Below are 19,858 nucleotides of genomic sequence, written 5' to 3'. Positions count from 1 at the left end.
CTGTTAAACTAGCCTTACATTCATGAGATAAACCTAACTTGGTCATGATATATTGTCTTTTTCATATATTGTCAGATGCAGTGTGCTCATATTTTGTTTAGGATTTCTATGTCTATATCACGAGTGAAATAAGCCTGCCATTTTCCTTTCTCTTATCTTTCCTTGTCTGGTTTGGGTATCAAAGTAATCTTATTAGAATGAACTGTGCATATGCCTTCTGTTTTAAATCTTTGAAAGAATGTGTTCATTTTTGAAAAGTCTGTTCTTCAAAGTTTGGGTCTGGTGGGGTTTTTGTATGAAGACATTTAATTCATTTTAATTTGTAATGAGTTACTTTAATAGTTATAGGACTACTCAGTGTTTCTATCTCCAAGTCAGTGCTTTGGTACATAACATGTTTCTAGGGATTTATTCACTTCATCTAAGTTTTCAAATGTCCTGGCATTAAAAAGTTGTCTAGAAATTCTTTATCTTAAAGCTTTTTAGTCTTTTCAAAACTCTAATTACATAATTACACACAGCATGATATGCCTGAACAGAACAAAAGGAAGAGGCATAGTTAGTACTGTTTAAAAACTAGCCTACCCTCTTTCAAAGCTGTAAGCTATCTAAGAAGTTGTTTATGAAGGGAAGCTTGTTCTGGGTACTTGTCTTTGCATTTTTAAAAACCCAGGTGAGGAACAGTGCTATGGTACATTCTAATTTTGTGTCCATGTTCTGAATTTCAATCCGTTCTGATATAGTAATTAAAGCTTTTTATACTTTGGAGAGAAGACTCCATTGTTACATCTAAAGTTAAGTTTTAAAAAAAACCCTGATTTCTTCCTCCACTGACATTTACAAAGTCATAATAGTTTAGCTTTTTACATGGAAAGATAAATTTAGTAGAAATTGAGACTTTCATGATAGATATGTTTTAAAGAGCATCTTCAGTCCAAAATACCATTGCATTGTTTTCTCTGACAATTCCATGCTGCATATGGGAGACTATTTTTCTGGGAGACAAAATTCCAGACTGCTGTGTCACAGTGTCACTCAGGGTACCCTGGGGGACACAAGTGGCTCTGGACACTCAATTTCTTCTGGCTGGCTGGCTGGGGCTTAGGGGGCAGCTGACTTCTAGACTAGTGCTTTTCAAGCTTTAATATCAACTCACATCACCTGGAGGTTTTGTTAAAAATGCAGATTCTGATTTCAGAGGTCTGGGGGAGCCTCCAAGAGCCTGCATTTCTAAGAAGTTCCAGGCAATGCTGCTGCTGCTGCTACTCCTTGAGGAGCATTCTTCTAGATGGCCCGAGATGACGAGATCTCCAAGCCAGACTGCTTCAGGGCTGTCAGACTGTATCTCTTTGCAAATGAAATACACGTACAACAGTCAAGCATAAAGTGAAGGTTCTGTGAACGGGTGCTGCTAAAGTGTACTCCTTTTAGCTTGTCATCAAAACAAACCCTTCCTTCATTTTGTTTCATTTTGCTCATTTTCTTATTAGGCAACATTCAGGAACATTTGCTCGTTTCAAGAGCACCATCTAAATTTCCACTAATTGCTCATTTTCACATATAAGTTCTAAAGAGAGTGATGCTATGTTTTAAGCTTTCCATCATATACAAATAAAGGGTTTTTCCTACAAAATATGCCTTCAAGAAAATGTATCTTCTCTTCTCCCCACATCCCAGCCTCATTACAAGTATAGTGTGTATTAGCTGCTGCCACATCCCTGGAATGAGGCACCCGAGGGCAATCAATTCATTCTCCACTCTGCCCCGAAAAATCCTCAGGTGGGTATAAAGATACTGAGAAAGAGAAGGCACTGCTCCCTTATCACCCAGAGAACATCAGTCTCTGGTGTAAAGTTCAAGCTCATTAAACTCACAGATCCCCTGTCAACCCCTCAGGGTCCAGAAGCTGGAGTGTGTCTACTTGAAAGTAGGTGCTGTGTCTGCACGGGAGCCTGGCTCATGAAACAGGTATGTTGCTAAAGTTGGCTACGAATCAAAAGTTGTTGGTTTAATAACTGTTAAAACGTTTTTTTATGGAAGCATCATTTGAAATACACTGGAGAAGACTGCTAGTTAAAGGGAGCTTTGTATGAATTTTTCTGTAAAATAAATACTCACTAATTTTGGTTGTATCTGCATTTTCAGATACTGGACTTACATAAAGTAGGGCACCAGTTTAAGCAAATTGGAAGAAGGGAGTTGGGTAAACAGAGCTTATCTGGTTCTAGAATTAAAAGTAAGACTATGTTTATCAGAAGAATGACTGACTTCTTAGCTTTTCAGGTGTAAGAAGTTCTTGGCAAGCTTTGCTTACAATCTTACTCCACGGTCAGTAAGACACCTTCCTTCATTTTGTGAGTATCAATGCTGAGCCATTTCAGTGAGTCACACATCTCTAGTAAATCTGCCTATCTGGCCCTACTTCATATCATCCAGTACATACACATTAATTACACATGTATTAACTACATGGGCCTATTAACCAAACTTTCCCCGTTACTCATTCAAAGGATACTGTCCAAAATTAGTTTTGTGAGAGACTCATATGCCGATAAACTGCACATTTCTGAAATTTGGTTGTAGGAAAAATCCACCTTCTGATGAGAGAAAGAGAGCAAGATGTTATTCATCTTAACCACACAATTACTGGGCACAAGAAGAATGTCTTTTCTGATGAGGAGTTACCAGTTCAGAATACACTCAGGCTGACTTACCTGCCCTGTGTTTAATCACTTCCTAGCTGGGACTCTCTTCTGTCCACTTTGGGGGGAAGTAAGGGGAGACCCTTCCCTGTGGCCAGTGCACACACCCCTCACAACAGAAACGTTGTCCGTTTCTGCAGTCACTCTCCCCATTTTCAGCATTCATTTTATTTTTTTTGTGGATAAAATTTTTTTTATTATTATTATTATTTTTTTTATTACTTTACAATATTGTATTGGTTTTGCCATACATCAACATGCATCTGCCACGGGTGTACATGTGTTCCCCATCCTGAACCCCCCTCCCATCTCCCTCCCCATACCATCCCTTCGGGTCATCCCCATGCACCAGCCCCAAGCTTCCTGTATCCTGCATCGAACCTGGACCGGCGATTCGTTTCTTATATGATATTATACATGTTTTAATGCCATTCTCCCAAATCATCCCCCCCTCCCTCTGCCACAGAGTCCAAAAGACTGTTCTATACATCTGTGTCTCTTTTGTTCAGCGTTCATTTTAAACTTTCTTGATCTTCCTTCAGAACTTAACCTCAGCCTCACCCTTCCTAACCAGCATGTCTCCATCTTCTCTAACTCCCAGGAGCCTGTGTGCACCTAGTTTATATGTATATCCTGTTTCCAGTTTCTTCACTTTCTCTGTTTCGATCTCAATTTACTCTCCCACTTGAATCAGAATCTCTGGGAGTGGGGTCCAGGCATCAGCAGTTTTTAAAACTTCCCAGGTGATTCCAATGTGCAGAAAACTGGGGTACCATCAGTCTGTGATCTCTCTGCTTAATTAAGTATGCTCCATGGACCAGCAGCAATGGCTTGCCAGGAATGTTGTTAGAAAGGAGAGTCTCAGGCCCACCCAGACTACTAGGTTAGAATCTCATTTTCACAAGAATGCCACATGAGCTATATTCACATTAAAGCATGAGACACTGGGTTCCATAGCAGAGTAAGCTGCTCCGTCAATCAACATTCCTCGGGCTTCATTCTGCCTCAGAAATGCAGGAGCATGTGCAGAGAAGCAAGAATGAAGATCTGAAATCACTGCTTTCTAAACAGAAGCTAAGGCTGGATCAATAAGAAGGCAAAACGTAAGCCCCCAGGAAATTTTTACAGATTTTTCAGGTACAAAATTGTTCCGCTATAACAAAAATAAACAAACAATAACTAGTATTTAAATGAACCATAGAAAAAGGAAGGAAGTTAATTCTTTGGTTTGAAGACTAGGTTTCAGCAAAGCTTCTGAAAAACATCTGACTCTTTTTTTTTCTAAAATAACTGATACACAAGTCCTTCTCCTTTTTTAAAACTCATTTTTCCTGTACCTCATTCTCTCTGAATTCTCTTTGGATGCTGTTTGGCTTGTTAATGTATTTCACTCAGTTAACACATGTAATTAGTGTATTAATAAAACCTACCTTGAGCTTTTTGGGTGGCTTGAAATTGAAGAATGTTTTCAGGTGATTCTGAGAAGCATTAAGTTCTAGAAGATAAGGCATACAGCTCACACAAGACAAATCTGGGAGGAGGGACAGTGGAAATGAATACAGAATAAGGTAAGCCAATAAAGTAAAAATTAGACAAAGTCATTAAAAACAGCAAACATTATGTCAGGACATTTTAAAATTATGCTAGTTGCAAGCACATCTTAATTATTCCAGATGAATTAAATGAACAAAAATAGGAATATGCAAAACAACACACACACAGACACACAGACACAGACACACAGACACACACACACACACACACACACACAGCATAGAACTCACATCATGAGCCTACAATGTAACCTTCTTCTCCAGGGTCCCCACCCCCCACAATGTAACCTTCTTCTCCAGGGCCCCCACCCCCCACAATGTAACCTTCTTCTCCAGGGCCCCCACCCCCCACAGTGTAACCTTCTTCTCCAGGGCCCCCACCCCCCACAATGGAACTATTCTTCTCCAGGGCCCCCTCACCTCTCCTATTCCCATCTTCCAGCACCTTCAAGAAAGAAATGGCCAAGGTTTCCTGAGTTCCAGCTCACTCTCCCCGGGGCTGCTAACAGTCAATGCTTCAAAAATGCCAGGCTTGGAGGAACTAAAGCTTTACATAATCCTCTCGATAATTAGCCCCTGAATAACTGCATTAGGTCTTTTCGGAAAGACGGCAAATGCCACAATTAGTTCTTTGTTATAAATTACATTTTGTTTCAGATGGACTCAATCTTAAATCTCATTAATTATTTGAAGTGATTTAAATTATGGCTATTATTTTACTTTGATTCTGGGCTGGTTCAAAACCATGTCTGAGTTTTGCACTTTATCCCCAGCCAATATTCTGTACCTAGAATACTAAGTAAAAGACGATTGTGCTAATGACATGACATATACAACATAAGAAATAGTGAAGCGTTGTGCTGCTTCTCTTTGCCACTTGACAGGAGACGGACTTTGGGGCAGCAGGAGAATCAGGGAGAGGCTCGGGAAAAGTCACATCTTAAGGACTTACAGCACCATCTCTACCACTAATGGGCGTCTCCACCCATCTTTTCACTCGAGATCACGTGATCAGCCATCACAACTCTTCAGAGGACGGCCTCTGGAGGAGAACACAGCCTTCACACCCCTGAAGCCCAGCAAAGTGCTTCTCCTTTCGCCAGGTAACAGAGTCACGCCCAGGCCAGGAGAAGGGAGCATAGCCGAACCCTGGGGTTGTGCCATGAAGAATGTGGAGCTGGTAAGGTGAGGGTCCTCCCCACCCATCCTCTTGACATCTTTGCTTCTCAGGGTGGCAGAAGCCATGAGATTCCTACCAATTTCTACTTCATTTCTCTGGACTAAACCTCAGCCTTCTTTAGCCTGTCTTTCTCATGAAATTACAAAACATTAAGACATCAACACTTTGGTGGGAATTCATGAGCAAATCCAGGAAGGCTGCCTGTAAGAGGAAAGCTAAGGAGAAGTGTAATGGCTTCACAATTTTGGCTATTTGCTACAGTTTTGCCTATTTGCGCCAGACAAGATCAGCTCCATGTCTGTCAGCGATTATCTACATTGACCCTTTTCATTTCCACAGGCCCCCATGTCCCCTTGAAGTTGCTCTTTCTGTGGGCAGGTAAGTGCTGTACCGTGGAGCACTATCTTAAAGCAGAAGCAGCAGCTACCACTTGGATCGTGAGTACATTTCACATCTGGTATACGCCGAGTGCTTTTGAATTACTCTGATAGAAAAAATTCACCGTCTGGGTTGCTGGACTCCTCTCTCTCTCTACTCGGTGTAGTGACCCCAGTGTCCACCAGATGGCAGGAGCTCCTCATGTCTGCATCCATGGTTCCCAAAGTCTGGTCCTGTCTCTTCTTTCAGGGGAAGTAATTAGAAATGCAAATTTTTAAGTCCCACCTCAGATCTACAGAATCAGAAAGTCTGAGGGTGTGGCACGGGCATCCCTGTTTTAACAGACCCCCTCCAGGTAATACTGATGCAAGTTGAAATCTGGTCCATATCAGGCCAAAAAAGCTGTTCTCTTGAAAAGAAAAATATATACTATGCCTTACACATTGCTTTTGAATTGATGCTTTCAAACTGTGGTGTTGAGAAGACTCTTGAGAGTCCCTTGGACAGCAAGGAGATCAAACCAGTCCATCCTAAAGGAAATCAACACTGAATATTCATTGGAAGGATTGATGCTAAAGCTGAAGCTCCAATACTTTGGCTACCTGATGAGAAGAGCCAACTCATTGGAAAAGACCCTGATGCTGGGAAAGATTGAAGGCAGGAGGAGAAGGGGACAACAGAGGATGAGATGGTTGGACGGCATCACCGGCTTAATGGAGATGAGTTTGAGTAAGCTCTGGGAGATGGTGAAGGACAGGGAAGCCTGATGTGCGGCAGTGCATGGGGTCACAGCATTGGACACGACTGAGCGACTGAACAGAACTGAGCGACTGAACAACACCACGGGCTTCCCTGGTGGCTCAGAAGGTTAAGAAACTGCCTGCAATGCAGGAGACCTGGGTTTGATCACTGGGTTGGGAAGACCCCCTGGAGAAGGGAATGGCTACCCACTCTAGTATTCTTGCCTGGAGAATTCCATGGACAGAAGAGCCTGCCAGGCTACAGTCCATGGGGTCACAAAGACTTGGACACGACTAATACTTTTCACTTTCACTCATTTCACTCCCAGTAGGTTCTTGGACACTTGATGAGTTAATAAAAGATGACATACAAGGTTGAAAGAGACTGATCTGAAGAGGAAAGCTTCATTTGCTCCCAAGGACTACTTGCTCAAGAGGTAAAGGTATGAAGCCACATTTCTTTCCCTTTCATTGAGCACTAAAAGTTCTTGGAGTCCCTGCAACCCCTTATCTAGTAAGTGGAAACAATCTTGGAGGTATGGATTGTGGAAAGAGCACCTGCTAGTAACATTAAAAAGTCTTTCTGATGATATGTCTGGGAACTGCCTTAAATAGCCCTGGGGAGGGGAGCACGGGAGGACGCTGAGCAAGAGGGGCCATGGGCTGATAATTGTTGAACCTGAATATTCATTACAAACCTCTCTACTTGTGCACGTTTGTAATTTTCAAAACAAACAAAAAAAAAGTTTTATGAAACTAGAAAAAAAGTCCTAAAAAGTGGTTCAAAACAGTAGCACTTTAGAATTAAAATATGCTGGAATGTGTCTGAGCCATTGAAAGGAGTGAATTTTAATTACTGCAGTCAGATGGGAGGAAGAAATCAGAAAACAAATCAGAGAAGACCATATCAGCAACACTTAATGGTCTTTAAAAAAGAGCTAAAGAAGTGAATAGAAAGGTTATCAGTGAAGAAAAAAGCAGGTCAGAAATTTCAAATAAGATCAGAAAATTATTACAGAAACAAGGATCAAGCTTTGAATAAAATGTGACTAATTTCATTAAATGTGAGAAGGTATCACAACAGATACCTTATAAGGAGCCATAAATGGCAGGGTTAGACCTGTAAGAACCCACTAACTACATAAAGAGAGCAAAGAGAGGGGAGAAAAAATATTTCTGAATCCCTGGTGCTCAAATAAGAACAGAAGCAGCTAGCCAGGATTAAGATGTAGACTCAAATGCAAATTAAAGAAAAGCATCCATTAAAGGGGAAAGAAAAGGACTAATCCCTCTCCACTGAATAAACTCATAGAGGGAAAGAAATGGGAACCATCAAATATTCAGGAAGTATTAAAGAAGTAACAATCCATCTCTGGAAAGGAAAGAGCAAACGTTCCATCTGATGCTCTTCAATATCACTGAGTGTGTCTCAACCATTGCATAAAACAGCATGTTTGCTGACCTCTGCATTTTTCTTTTCTCGTGAGTCGGGTGCTTTTTTTTTTTTTTTCTCATGGAAAAAGTAGAGGATTAATGCATAAAGTGATCCATAATAGCATTTATATCAAGTTTGGTAGTATTAAAGTATATTGCACTCTGCAAAGCTTAAATTTTGTAATAATTCAGTGGTCCATCAATTTACTAGAATGACAACGACATACCTTCAATTTTATTTACTGAAAGATCCAGCTTCTGTAGGTGAACATATCCACAGAGGATGCTAACGTCAGTTAAATCAAGATCCTGAGAAAATAAAAGGTAAACGACTTTAATGTGGCTTTAGCAGATGAGTACTCAGGCTTTTCAAGATATCTGGAAATAAAAGCTGACAGAGAAATCCAGAATTTCCTTTGAAAGTATTGTAGGAGTGAGAGGATAAAACCTGAAGCCTATTACTAGTAGGATCTCAAAACAGACTACAAACCCCATCAAAAATGCATTCCTCTGAAGGAAATAATAGCTTGGAAAATTAGGGTTGTTAGCAAGCACAAATACAACATGAAAAGGCAAATTAAAGCCGTGTTCATGAAGACCTTTAGAGCAGAGTTTTATATTTTATAAAAACATGCACACACATAGAAGCAATAAAGCCAAAGCCTTTATCTTGTAGCAGAAAAGAAAAAGCAAATGCCTAGAATTCAAACAAAATGTTAGGCAGGTTCACACCTAATCAAGTGATCATTAATAACAATACTTCCTACACTTTTTCTCAGGCTGGGTTTTCAAAGCTCTCTCACAATAGTCTCATCTGATGAAAGAAACCTGTGAGATTTGTAGGGCACATTATCCCCAGTGGAGTGAGGAGGCATGTGGGGTACAGAGAAGTACACAAATAGCTTAAAATCACTTAGCAAGCCAGTGATAGAGAAGCAACTCCAAATTTCCAGAATCCACGTCTCAGATGCTCTCCATGAAATCTACTGAACGTCCTGAGGGGTTGGAGGGGAATTTGGTCACTTGGAACAAAGATTCATGTCACTGGTCTATGCTGTGATGCCAGAGTCAGACAAAGCCAAATGATAAAGTGTCATTATAAGCAAGTTCTCAAATATAAGAATGATAAGAATGTTTAATGAAGGCCACTGGAACAGTAATAATTACTAAGAAACCCACCATGTACAAGGCATTAAGCTCAGCATGATGAGAAACACATATAATGATGGACTAGAGCTATATTTAGCCCTTATAAACTTACGACTTTGGGGAGGAGAGAATCTGTGCACACAAGTAATAAAAGAAAGTTTTAAAAATTACATGTAACGTAAGTAAGATATAAGGGGGGAAAATCACTAACCTGGCCAACCCTAAGAAAGTGTATTCAGTAAGACAGGTTATTAGGGCAAAGTAAATCAACATGTAATATCTCAAATGTAAGGAGGTCAGTGACAAAGTAAGTTAAGCTTCAGTCCATCTAGCTGAAATACGATTTAAAGAATTGTGCTTTTTTGCAGATCAATTTAAGGCGAGGTACTGTGTACGTAAGTAGAATTTTGATTCAAAGGAATTTATGTGAGGAGGTACTGGCTGCGGGAACTAGCTTCCATTCCAAAGCCTAACACAGCGCAGCACACCCAAGGCGCTCCCTGTATGTTCCTGCCTGACTCGCAGTCATCCCTAAAATGCCGTGAAGTGAAAAGAGTAAAAGATGAGAGTCTTCGTGTGCTGTTGTCAAAGGGCATGCCGTGAAATCAGCACGGGTGAGAGGGGCTTTAGCATTTCTTAGGTAGTTCGCGTGTTCAAATCTAAGACAAAACAGCCTTGCTATGAATTATATATGCTTGAGCCAAAGGAGGGTGCCATAGCAGAATTTCAGTGTGCTTTCTTCACCAACATATCTGCACTTACTCTGTGGACCTCCAAGGAGAAGTTAACACTTTACAGTATGAGGAAGCAGAAAGAGATAAATTGTATTTCTGTGTCTGTAAAGAAACGAAATGAGGACAAAAGCTGAAATCCTAAGTAATCTGCTCTCACAGCTTCTCTTATGATAAATTTAGAGCCAAGATTCTGTGCTAGTATTGACATCTTATAAATTGATGAATAACAATACATGTTTTCTTTCATAATAGATATCTTTTGGAAAGTGAGCTATAGCTCACAGCTACATATTTATGGGAGGGGGGCCAAGTCAATACCAAAATACTTTGTTCCCCTGGATTCAGATATACATTTTAGTCCTGCCACTGATCAGAGGAAAAAAAAAATTCTTAAAAGAGTTTTTGATTGGTTTTACGGAATCAAATTCAAGCTCCTAGAAAGAAAGCATTGATTACTATAAAATAGACTGCTTAAGATGAAAGAGACAGACTGTGAAGGAAACGAAAACAAAGGAATTGGGGGGAAGGCAGCTGATTACTGGACTGGCCAGGGCTCTTTGATGTCAAACGTAAATAACTCATTGCCATTCTCTGTCAAATGCAAGACTCAGAGATTTGGGACCACCAAAATAACTGTGAGTTAGCAGAGAACATGGATATGGTCCAACCAGGGTCAAGATGGAGCCACGCAAGGGTGACCCTGTCATACTCACTGATAAAGTCAGGCTGAGATAGACCTGCTCCGTCCCAGAGCCTGAGCGCCCCAGTTGGTAGAGCTTCTCAGCCACGACCTCCTCTCTCAGGACCCCATCAAATCCTCCCTGCAAAAACAAAACAGACAGGTGGACAAAGAAAGGACTTCCATTAGAAAAGAAACAATCCGCTTGTCATATCCAGCACTTATTTAGTACATTACACATCTGGGAGCTGAGACTTCCAAAATTTACTGGCCCCCAAGAAAATTGTGTTGAAGACCCATGCATATTACACACAATTAAAAAAATGTATCTATCCAATCAATGTCTCACTGCTGATAGCATTGAGTGCCGTCGTTCGTTGCTAAGAGCTCTCAGCGGGTCCACTCACTGATCCGCCTAACAATTCTGAGGGAGGTACTCTTCGCTCCATTTTACAAATAAAGAAACTAAGGCTCACAGACCAAGACTAGCCTGAAACCACAGAGCCCAGAATACAAACCAGAATCTGCCTGACCTCAAGGCAGTTCTAACCACCAACTGCACTTGACTGCTTGTCCACACCCCAAAGGAGGGCTGCATCACATCAAGGCAGTGACTTCTCTACATCTGGCATTCTTGTTGGAGAAAATGGGTCCTCGGGTTTACTTTGCATTGGCTAATCTTGCTGGATTCATACCATTTACAAAATTAAAAGGGTAATAATTTCAAGAAGGAGGCTGGTCCTTAGTCTACAGACACCATGAACCAGTGGTGGCCCAACACCCCCTCTCCCCATTCTCCCCAAGAGCAGAGGTAATAGTGCTGTGTTTGTGCTGCCGGCAACTCTATAATGACCAACACATTAACACTAACATCAGCATTAGGACACAAAATAGAGCAATTTTTTAAGTCACAGCAATACAACTAACCAGTGTAACTGGTACGTGGACTATGAAAGCAAAATACTGTTTCAGGTGTTTTGGGCCACTTTACATTAACTTGGGAATCAGGAGTGCTGTTCAGACTGCTTGTACTGAGGACATAAGTATGTAGGGTGGTGCTATTGTAAAAAGTTTTATTTCCTCCCGAATTTCCCCTATCTTGTTGCTATTTTTCAGTAGCTCAGTCATGTCTGACTCTTTGCAGCCCCACGGACTGCACCGTGCTAGGCTTCCCTGTCCTTCACCATCTCCCAGATGGACTTGCTCAAACTCATGTCCATCGAGTCGTTGATGCCATCCAACCACTATCTTAGAGAATCAAATATGGCTCACAGCTGGGCAGGCTTGGTTTGAAGCCCAGATCTGCCATTTTGAATATATATGACTTTGAGAGACAAAGTTTTCTCTGAGCCTCATATTTTTCATCTATAAATAGGGAATGTTATTACTTTCTCTTAATGTTTTGAAGATAATTAAAAGTAACTGTGAACATAAAACTCTTAGCACAGTGCCTAGAACACAGCAAGTGTTCTCAATAAATGGGAGCTGTTAGTACAAATTGATGAATTCAGAAATTCCACATCTTAATGTCTCATTCATTGATACCAATCAATCTGTTCACAAAATGGGGACAAGAGATCTACTTTTCACAACAGAGTTACTATTTTTATAGATGGCCTGGGAAGGAATCGAGGTAAGACAGTGTCACCTTACCTCTCAAACTTTTCACATAGCCCACTCCCTCCAGCTCCTGTAAACTAGATGCTACAGCAGCCCTTCCTCACCGTAGGTCTGTTTTTTAACACAGCCATTGATACAGAGACTGGCCACATGGTCAGCATATTCCCAGACCCCCAAGGCAAGACTCTCCATGGGCACCCCCTCACACCTCCTTAAGTTCCGTGCCATTTGTCAGAGTCATGTCTCTCCCTTCTGGTCTTTGGTCATTTTCAGACCTTGACTGGCCCAATCTGTACGTTGGCTGGCTTCAGAATTCCTAAGGAAGGCCACTCAACATCCCAACCACTCCAAGTACATGCAAATGCACACACACACACACACACACACACACACACACGTTCCTTTACTTTCTCAACTCCAAACATTTAAAAATTGATTCAGATAACTTCAGCCACTCACTCCCCTGGCTGTGCCCTGGACCCAGTCATCATGCTAAACTGCTCTACCTTAGAAACCTTAGACCTCAAATCTTCCATTGCTCTCGGATCCCACAACTGCTCATCCTTCAGCCTTCCCAGCATCTCCTGAATTTGGTCACTGACCACAACAACATTTCCAGTCTGTTCATCCACCCCTTTCTCCGAGTCTATCTGTCCCCTCCCAACTATATACTTCCTTCCTGACTGGGTCTCCCATGGGCAATTTCAATGTCTCTCTACCCTCAAGTCTCAGCCTCCTTGTCCTGATTGCAACTGTACCATGCAAACCCAAACCTGAATCAACTTCACAATCAACTACTGCATCAAGGCAGGGATTATGTCATGTTCATTATCCATTTGGGATAAAAAATCTTCCTAGCATGCCAAGCACATGCTAGACAAGTATACAGATGATTTCAGGAGTTGCATAAACCACTATAGAGGTGGGCAGGGTGCTTTGACTAGCAGAGTTCCCATTTCAAGGCAGTTCTAGTGAGGAGTAGGGGGTTAGCAAAGGCTTCCTCGGAGAGACAGCTATTGAGACCTGAAGCTGCGAGTTATTCTGACAAAGGAGAAGAAAGGGCAGAAGAGGGCCAAGAAGGGTACTGTGGGCACAAGGGACATGTACAAAACTGCAAAGGCAAGCATGGCCCACTGGGCAAACTACCGAGAGTTCAGACAGCTGAAGCGTAAGGGCGGGTGGGGAAGACAGTACCTAGTACATGGAGGGCACGCAAACATGGGCTGAACGAATTAATGAACCTACTCCCTGCCCGCTTCTGAGTGAGCTGGCAAAGACCCACAAGCATGCATTCTGGTACCACACTCAAGTCAGCTTCTTGCTGGGGTCTCAGAGGAGGACAGTTCCTTCTCCTCACACAGGGTCCTGCTCCCTTTCCACAGAGACCATGTTCAGGGACCGTCAATAGTACTATCTTTTGCTTGTGGTTTAACCAGTCACTCTCCACTGCCATTCTCCAAGCTGTCACTTCTCCAGCTCTAGGAGTGCGTGAGTCCCTTCTGTCCTCCAAGGGGCCCTTGGCTCCTGCATGTTCCTTCAGCGATAGCTGGAGTTTCCCTTAATAGCCAAGCTCCTCCAGAGGTGCTGTTTTATTCTTCAGTCTCCCCTTGTTCACTTCCCACTCATGTCTCAACTCACTTCAGTTAGGCTGCAGGCTTCTCCACATCACAAAATGCATATGGGTTGAGATCTCCAATGGCCCACAAAAAGCCCTTTTCATGGTCCACTTACCCTCTTGGCAACGTAACCCTCTCCCCTGTTCTGCGATTCTTTCTTGCTCTGACTTCCCACCCATACAGCTCTTAGTTCTTCTCCTTTTTCTCTAGCCAGTCCTTTCCAGTTCCCTCCCCTAACCCCAGGTCCTCTTCATCTTCTGAGATACCTGTATCCCAGGGTTTTTTCCTTGGCCCTCCCCTTCTCTTCTTTCTTCTTTTCCTGGATGATCGCACAGACTCCAGTGCTGATGATTCCCAGGTCGCTGACCCTCTCCTGATTTCCATGATTCACATGCCCACCTCCTGAATGCATAGCTCCGCCTGCCATTGTTTCCCATGGTAGTCAGTGGTCTGATATCCCTCTGGAACATTCCATAGACTTGGCAGTCAACCTAGACTTCCCACGTTCATTAGTGTCTCATTCTAAATATGCATTCATCACCAGCTTCCTTTCTATTCCCATTGCCTTAATCCAGACTCTTGTCTCTCCTGCACAGATGCTGCTCAGCTTCTCACTAATCTCCCTGCCTCCAGACTCACCACCCTCTAATCTAACCCTCTCAGCCACAAGAGAGGTTCCCTACTGCTTAAGAGTCAAGTCCACAGTCCCTACAGCAGTGTGTGTGCTTCAGTTGTGTCCGACTCTGTGCAATACTATGGACTGGAGCCTGCCAGACTCCTCTGTTTATGGGACTCTCCGGGCAAGAATACTGGAGTGGATTTCCTCGCCCTCCTCCAGGGGTTCTTCCCAACCCAGGGCCCGAACCTGTGTTTCTTTTATTTCCTGCATTGGCAGGCAGGTTCTTTACTACTAGCGCCACCTAGGAAGCACAACAGCCCAGAGCTCTCCACAATCTGGCCTCCGACCCATATACCTTTTCTGTTCTTACCTATAATCCATCACTTGGAAAGATGCCATCTGCCTGCCCATACCCCACCGCTGCACCCAAACAAGGGTTTACTTCCCTTCAAGTCTTCCGCCAACCCTGTAACCCGGCTATCACTGCAGGCATCTGTTCACAGGCTGAATAGCTATGGTTTACTCACAGTCTTCTCTCACCCTGAGAGCTGGGACCATGCATGTCCTCCATCGCACTCTCATCTTCCTTGATCATCACTGTTGCTATTATGTATTACACATAAAATCTTTTGAGAGCCCACGCTGTATCAGACCCTATGTTAAGAACTTTAACACAGACTTTCCCATTAAATTTGATGCTTATAACTATTCAATGAATAGGCATTATTAGCCACATAAAGTTATTGGCAAAGAGTGGCTTTCACACAGCAGAAATGTGTTGCAGGCCCAGACACTTCTTCTGACCTATATCGTCAAAAGAGTACTTCCCATAGAATAATCGTTTGTTCCATGAAGGCTGAATTAATGAAGTCAAGTGATAGGCTGGAGTTAGTAGATAAGGACAGGTAAGTTATTACTTGTGTTAGTAAACAGTATAAATGATATATTGTGTTAAGTAGCTTACACATAGGATCTCATTTAATTTTCACAACTCTCCTGTGAGGTAGGTATTGTTATAATTCCCATACTGCAGATGAGATGCAGAGAGTATAACTTGCTCAAGATCTCACAACGAACAAAAGATTTTATACAAATATCTAATTCCAAAGGCAATGTTCTGAACAATATTCTGCCCGACCTCCCTCAAGTTCATTGAGCCTAATTACATTATAGGCACTTTGTCATTCTGACCATCAGAGCCTTATAAAACTTAATCAGGCTAGGATATGGAAAATAAATCACTGAACAGAAAAGTTCAGGTATTTCCTCTTAAAACTTTTCAGTTTACTCAACATACAAAAACATATGAGACACTATAAAAACTAAAACAGAATGTGAGAACATAAAATAAATATTAATATTTGGAACATAAACAAAAGAAATAATACACTTTTTCCACACAGAGCCTACAAGCGAAAAAGGATTAACTAGTTCAAGTCAACCCCCTCCCCCTCTATGGTTTTTAATGGCATACTGAAGACAGATTAACAACGGTATTAATGAACCCCATAGCTGAAGAACACACGTTAATTAGAATAATAAAGTAAACTGGTGATTCATTTGTTAATTCCTCTGGGGTGAAAGATGGTAGAAACCATATAAACATCTCAAAGTTGTAAAAACATTGCTACAGTTTTGCAGTAGTCACTATTAAGCATGGCAAATAAATCAACAAAAGATGAACAAAATAAGTAATAATTTTCTATGGCTCACTTTTAAGAAAAGTTGATGTTTAGCCCAGGTAAAAGGAGGGAGAAGAAGAAGAAAGGTAGAAGATTGGAGAGGGGGGGTAGAGGGTAGAAAAATATGGGCCAAATGTGGGAACTGAACAAAAGGACATTACAAGAGAAGGGAACCCAAGCAGGGACACTGTAGATAGTCAGTGGCAAAACCAGAGTGACAGAAGGCAGTGCAAGTCACAGAGGGGTAAACAGGAAAAAATAAAACAAATGAGGAATGGAGATGAGAACAGGCGTAACAAAGAGAGACCTGTTTGAACTCAAGAGGGAAAGAAAGGTGACTAGGAAATGAAAGGTACAATGAGACAAGGGGATGTCAGAAAAACATCACAGAATCGGATGCTGGAAACTATTTCTCTATTATATCTACTTCTGAAAAGAGTCTGAAGCAATTTATACTATCAAAGAGGAGGAAAGAGAAGAGAAAAATGTAATCTAGAGAAAAACTATTGAAATTAAGAAAATTTTTGAGTTAAGGGGGAAAAAATGTTATATTTCCTGGCAGCCAAGACAAAGAGGAAAACCTAACAGTTTACTAAAAGAAAGCAAATCAATTTACATTTTTAAAGAAAGCAAACAATTCATTAGGAAGTCAAGAGAAGGAATTGGTACAATATGAAGTAGAAATGGACAAGAAGGCAGGTAAGGAACTAAGGAAGGAACAGGATGATGGTAAGTGTAAGAAGTGGAATTGGGTGGTGTTTAGATGAGACACTGCAGAAAAGAGGGAATCTGTATTATCAGTGTGAAAGGCCAAGCTGCCAACAGTTATCACTGATGGGAATGTTGGGACATTCCCCAAATCCTAAAATACTCTCACAGTGAGCGGTGCGTGCATGTGTGTGTTGTCTGTATAATACATTATACACCCCTGGCATAAGTAATATATAAAACTTTCAAGACACTTGGTCTTTGAGGAATAAAGTGGGCTTTCCTTGTGGCTCAGCTGGTAAAGAATCTGACTGCAATGTGGGAGACCTGGGATCAATCCCTGGGTTGCGAAGATCTCCTGTAGAAAGGAACAGCAAGCAGCACTTAAGATTACTTCAAGAGGGGTTTTTTTGGTTTGTCTGTTTTTCCTAGAGGAAGGAGGATGAAGGGACTAGAAACTGAGGAGAGTGTTGGAGTATTTCACAGTCATGACGAAAAGGTACAGAAGGTGCAGAGGTGGAACTCTGGTCAATTCACAACGCTTTAGAGGTATAATTTTGAAAAAGTTAAAGTCACAACTCTAATAGATACTTTTTTGTAAGGACGCTGCGTAACGACTTTTAAGGAATCACATGTGCTAATGAAAAATGAAGGGTGAGGCAAGAGGCTAACGGAAATGGGGAAGAGAGGAGGGGAGTCCCGGAGCAGTAAGGAAGAGGCACTCTTAGAGGCAAGGAGCCCTAGGAATGGGGCTCAGCCGCAGGCTGGTGAAGGGGTTCTGACCGCTGGAGAAGGAACTGAGGGGATTAGGGGTAGGGGGAAGGCACACCTCAAAATTCAGCATTTCGGATTCTGAGGACTCCTCGGATTCCACTTCGCCCTCGCCCTCACCCTCTTCCAGGTCGTAGTAATCTCTGTCCACGTCTGACTCCTGATAGCGGTGAATGAGGTGCTGGAGCAGGTAGGAGGAGGCTTTGCATAAAGTATTTTTCGGTCTCTGACCCATGGGAAAAGGAGACCAGCAAGAGTGACGATCCTTTTCTGAGTGCAGCACTTTTGACTGCGCTCCAGTTCGTGAAATGCTCATGCCTCCCTGGAGAGAGGAAGGCTTCGGAAACTTGGGCTCTCTCCCGGAGGTCGCCATCTTGTTTACCTGAGTTACCTAGGAGACGGACGCTAGGGCGGAGGTGCCGCAAGGGATTTTGGGGGCTGTAGTCTCTGCCCCTCGTGCGTTCTCCCTTTCAGCTTGCTTTGCCACTGTAGCGCAACTTAGTTTTCTGTTCGCTTGCTGTGATCTTTCTTTTTCAGTCTGTTAAGTCGTTGGCTCTGCTTCTTTTGGCTTGTCTTTCTCGTTTTTCATCTTTTTTCTCTGCGCCCCCTTTTTTCAGTGTTCAACTATTTTCTCTCGACTTCGAGACCCCTCTTGGAGATTTTTCATCCCACCCTGAGATCACTGGTGAGCGCACCATCCTGCTTCCTTCATGAAGGGTCTTTATGTACTTAGTGTTAGATGTCTGTAAAGCTGTCTGTCAGAAAGTTGATAGCACTGAAATTTTACTCTATGCAGAGTGCAGTGCGCATACATGATATAGAAGGCATGGCTCCTGTCCTTATGATTTAATTGCGGATAATAAAGAGAAACTACCAGACGACGACTGAGATCTGGTTGGCAGTTAATTAACATTTTTACCCCAAAATAATAAGCCATGTCCTTGGGGAGAAAAGCTGGCAGTGGTTTAACAGTCCAAATACAGGGGGAAAAAAATGACTGTCAAACTCACACTTTATCCGAAAGCCTCTATAAAACTATTAGCATTGCATAAATAACTATAGTAGTCAATGATCTGCACTGGTAATAATTTTTACCTTGTTGCATAGGTTCTCTTTGCAGTTTTATAAAATACTCTTGCAAGATTATAAAGCATGATTTTATGCTAGTGTGATTTCATGTGACCTAAATCCTATAGCCTTGAGCTCCACAAAGTAGACACTGTATAGAAAAGCAGAATGAAAATTATAGAGACTATTATTGCCATAATGATGACCATAGAGATCCTTGCGGGAAGGTCGCTCTCATCCTCCTGCCTTACAGGCCTTTTCTCCATGCTTCGGTGATGGTAGTTGCAAATACAAAATGATCCTGTCAATGGCTGTCAGGGGAGAAGTAGAAGAAAAAATCCTTATGGACACCAGCCATTGACTCTTATTTTTCTCAGGGCTTGAGGGCCCATTAAAACTGACAGAAAGCTTTCAGAATTACCTTCCTTCATTATCTTGCTGGTCATAAATGTAAAGGCCATAATTAAAGTATCTCTTTTGGCTAGGCTCATCTTACTGCTTGCCTGCTTCTTTTTCCACTGGGTAGAATATTCCTCCAAGGGATTTTTCTCTACCCTCACCCCCATAAGACCTGGCTGGCTAACTGACAGAAGGATGAAGAGGGAAGAAAGTATAAAAATGGAAAAACTCTGTGTGCTTTTTGCAGTTTCCAATAACTTAGCATCATACGAACAAAGCTAGTAGAGGTAACAGAATTCCAGCTGAGCTATTTCAAACCCTAAGAAATGATGCTGTTAAAGTGCTGCACTCAATATGCCCGCAAATTTGGAAAACTCAGCAGTGGCTACCATGCTGGAAAAAGTCAGTTTTCATTCCAGTCCCAAAGAAAGACAATGCCAAAGAATGTTCAAACTATTGCACAACTGCACTCATATCACACACTAGCAAAGTAATGCTCAAAATTCTCCAAGCTAGGCTTCAACAGTACGTGAACTAGGAAAGTCCAGATGTTCAAGCTGGATTTAGAAAAGGCAGAGGAACAAGAGATCAAATTGCCGACATCTGTTGGATCATAATAAAGCAAGAGAATTCCAGAAAAACATCTACTTCTGCTTTACTGACTATGCTAAAGCCTTTGACTGTGTGGATCACAACAAACTGTGGAAAACTCTTCAAGAGATGGGAAAAAGACCACCTTACCTGTCTCCTGAGAAATCTGTATGCAGCTCAAGAAGCAACAGTTAGAACCGGACATAGAACAATGGACTGGTTCCAAATTGGGAAA

The 19,858-nt window shown here is 42.0% G+C and overlaps 1 protein-coding gene across 2 annotated transcripts in view; it reads right to left on the bottom strand.

Moving 5' to 3' along the window:
- LRGUK (leucine rich repeats and guanylate kinase domain containing) overlaps positions 1-17,942 on the bottom strand; it is a 106,257-nt gene extending 88,315 nt beyond the window's left edge. For both annotated transcript variants that reach the window (XM_019959104.2, XM_070788180.1), the window contains exons 1-5: positions 17,624-17,942; positions 10,584-10,691; positions 8,215-8,296; positions 4,133-4,233; positions 2,516-2,597 (exon numbers count right to left, since the gene is read on the bottom strand). In XM_019959104.2, the coding sequence (XP_019814663.2) occupies positions 2,516-2,597; positions 4,133-4,233; positions 8,215-8,296; positions 10,584-10,691; positions 17,624-17,938 (688 nt within the window). In that variant the 5' untranslated portion in view covers positions 17,939-17,942. The remainder of the gene's footprint in view (positions 1-2,515; positions 2,598-4,132; positions 4,234-8,214; positions 8,297-10,583; positions 10,692-17,623) is intronic.
- Between the last annotated feature and the right edge of the window lie 1,916 nt (positions 17,943-19,858).

The sequence above is a fragment of the Bos indicus genome, chromosome 4 (genome assembly GCF_029378745.1).
Source record: "Bos indicus isolate NIAB-ARS_2022 breed Sahiwal x Tharparkar chromosome 4, NIAB-ARS_B.indTharparkar_mat_pri_1.0, whole genome shotgun sequence".
Taxonomy (NCBI): Eukaryota; Metazoa; Chordata; class Mammalia; order Artiodactyla; family Bovidae; genus Bos; species Bos indicus.
Note: the sequence above shows the minus strand (reverse complement) of the source record. Positions and strands in the feature narration are given on the sequence as shown.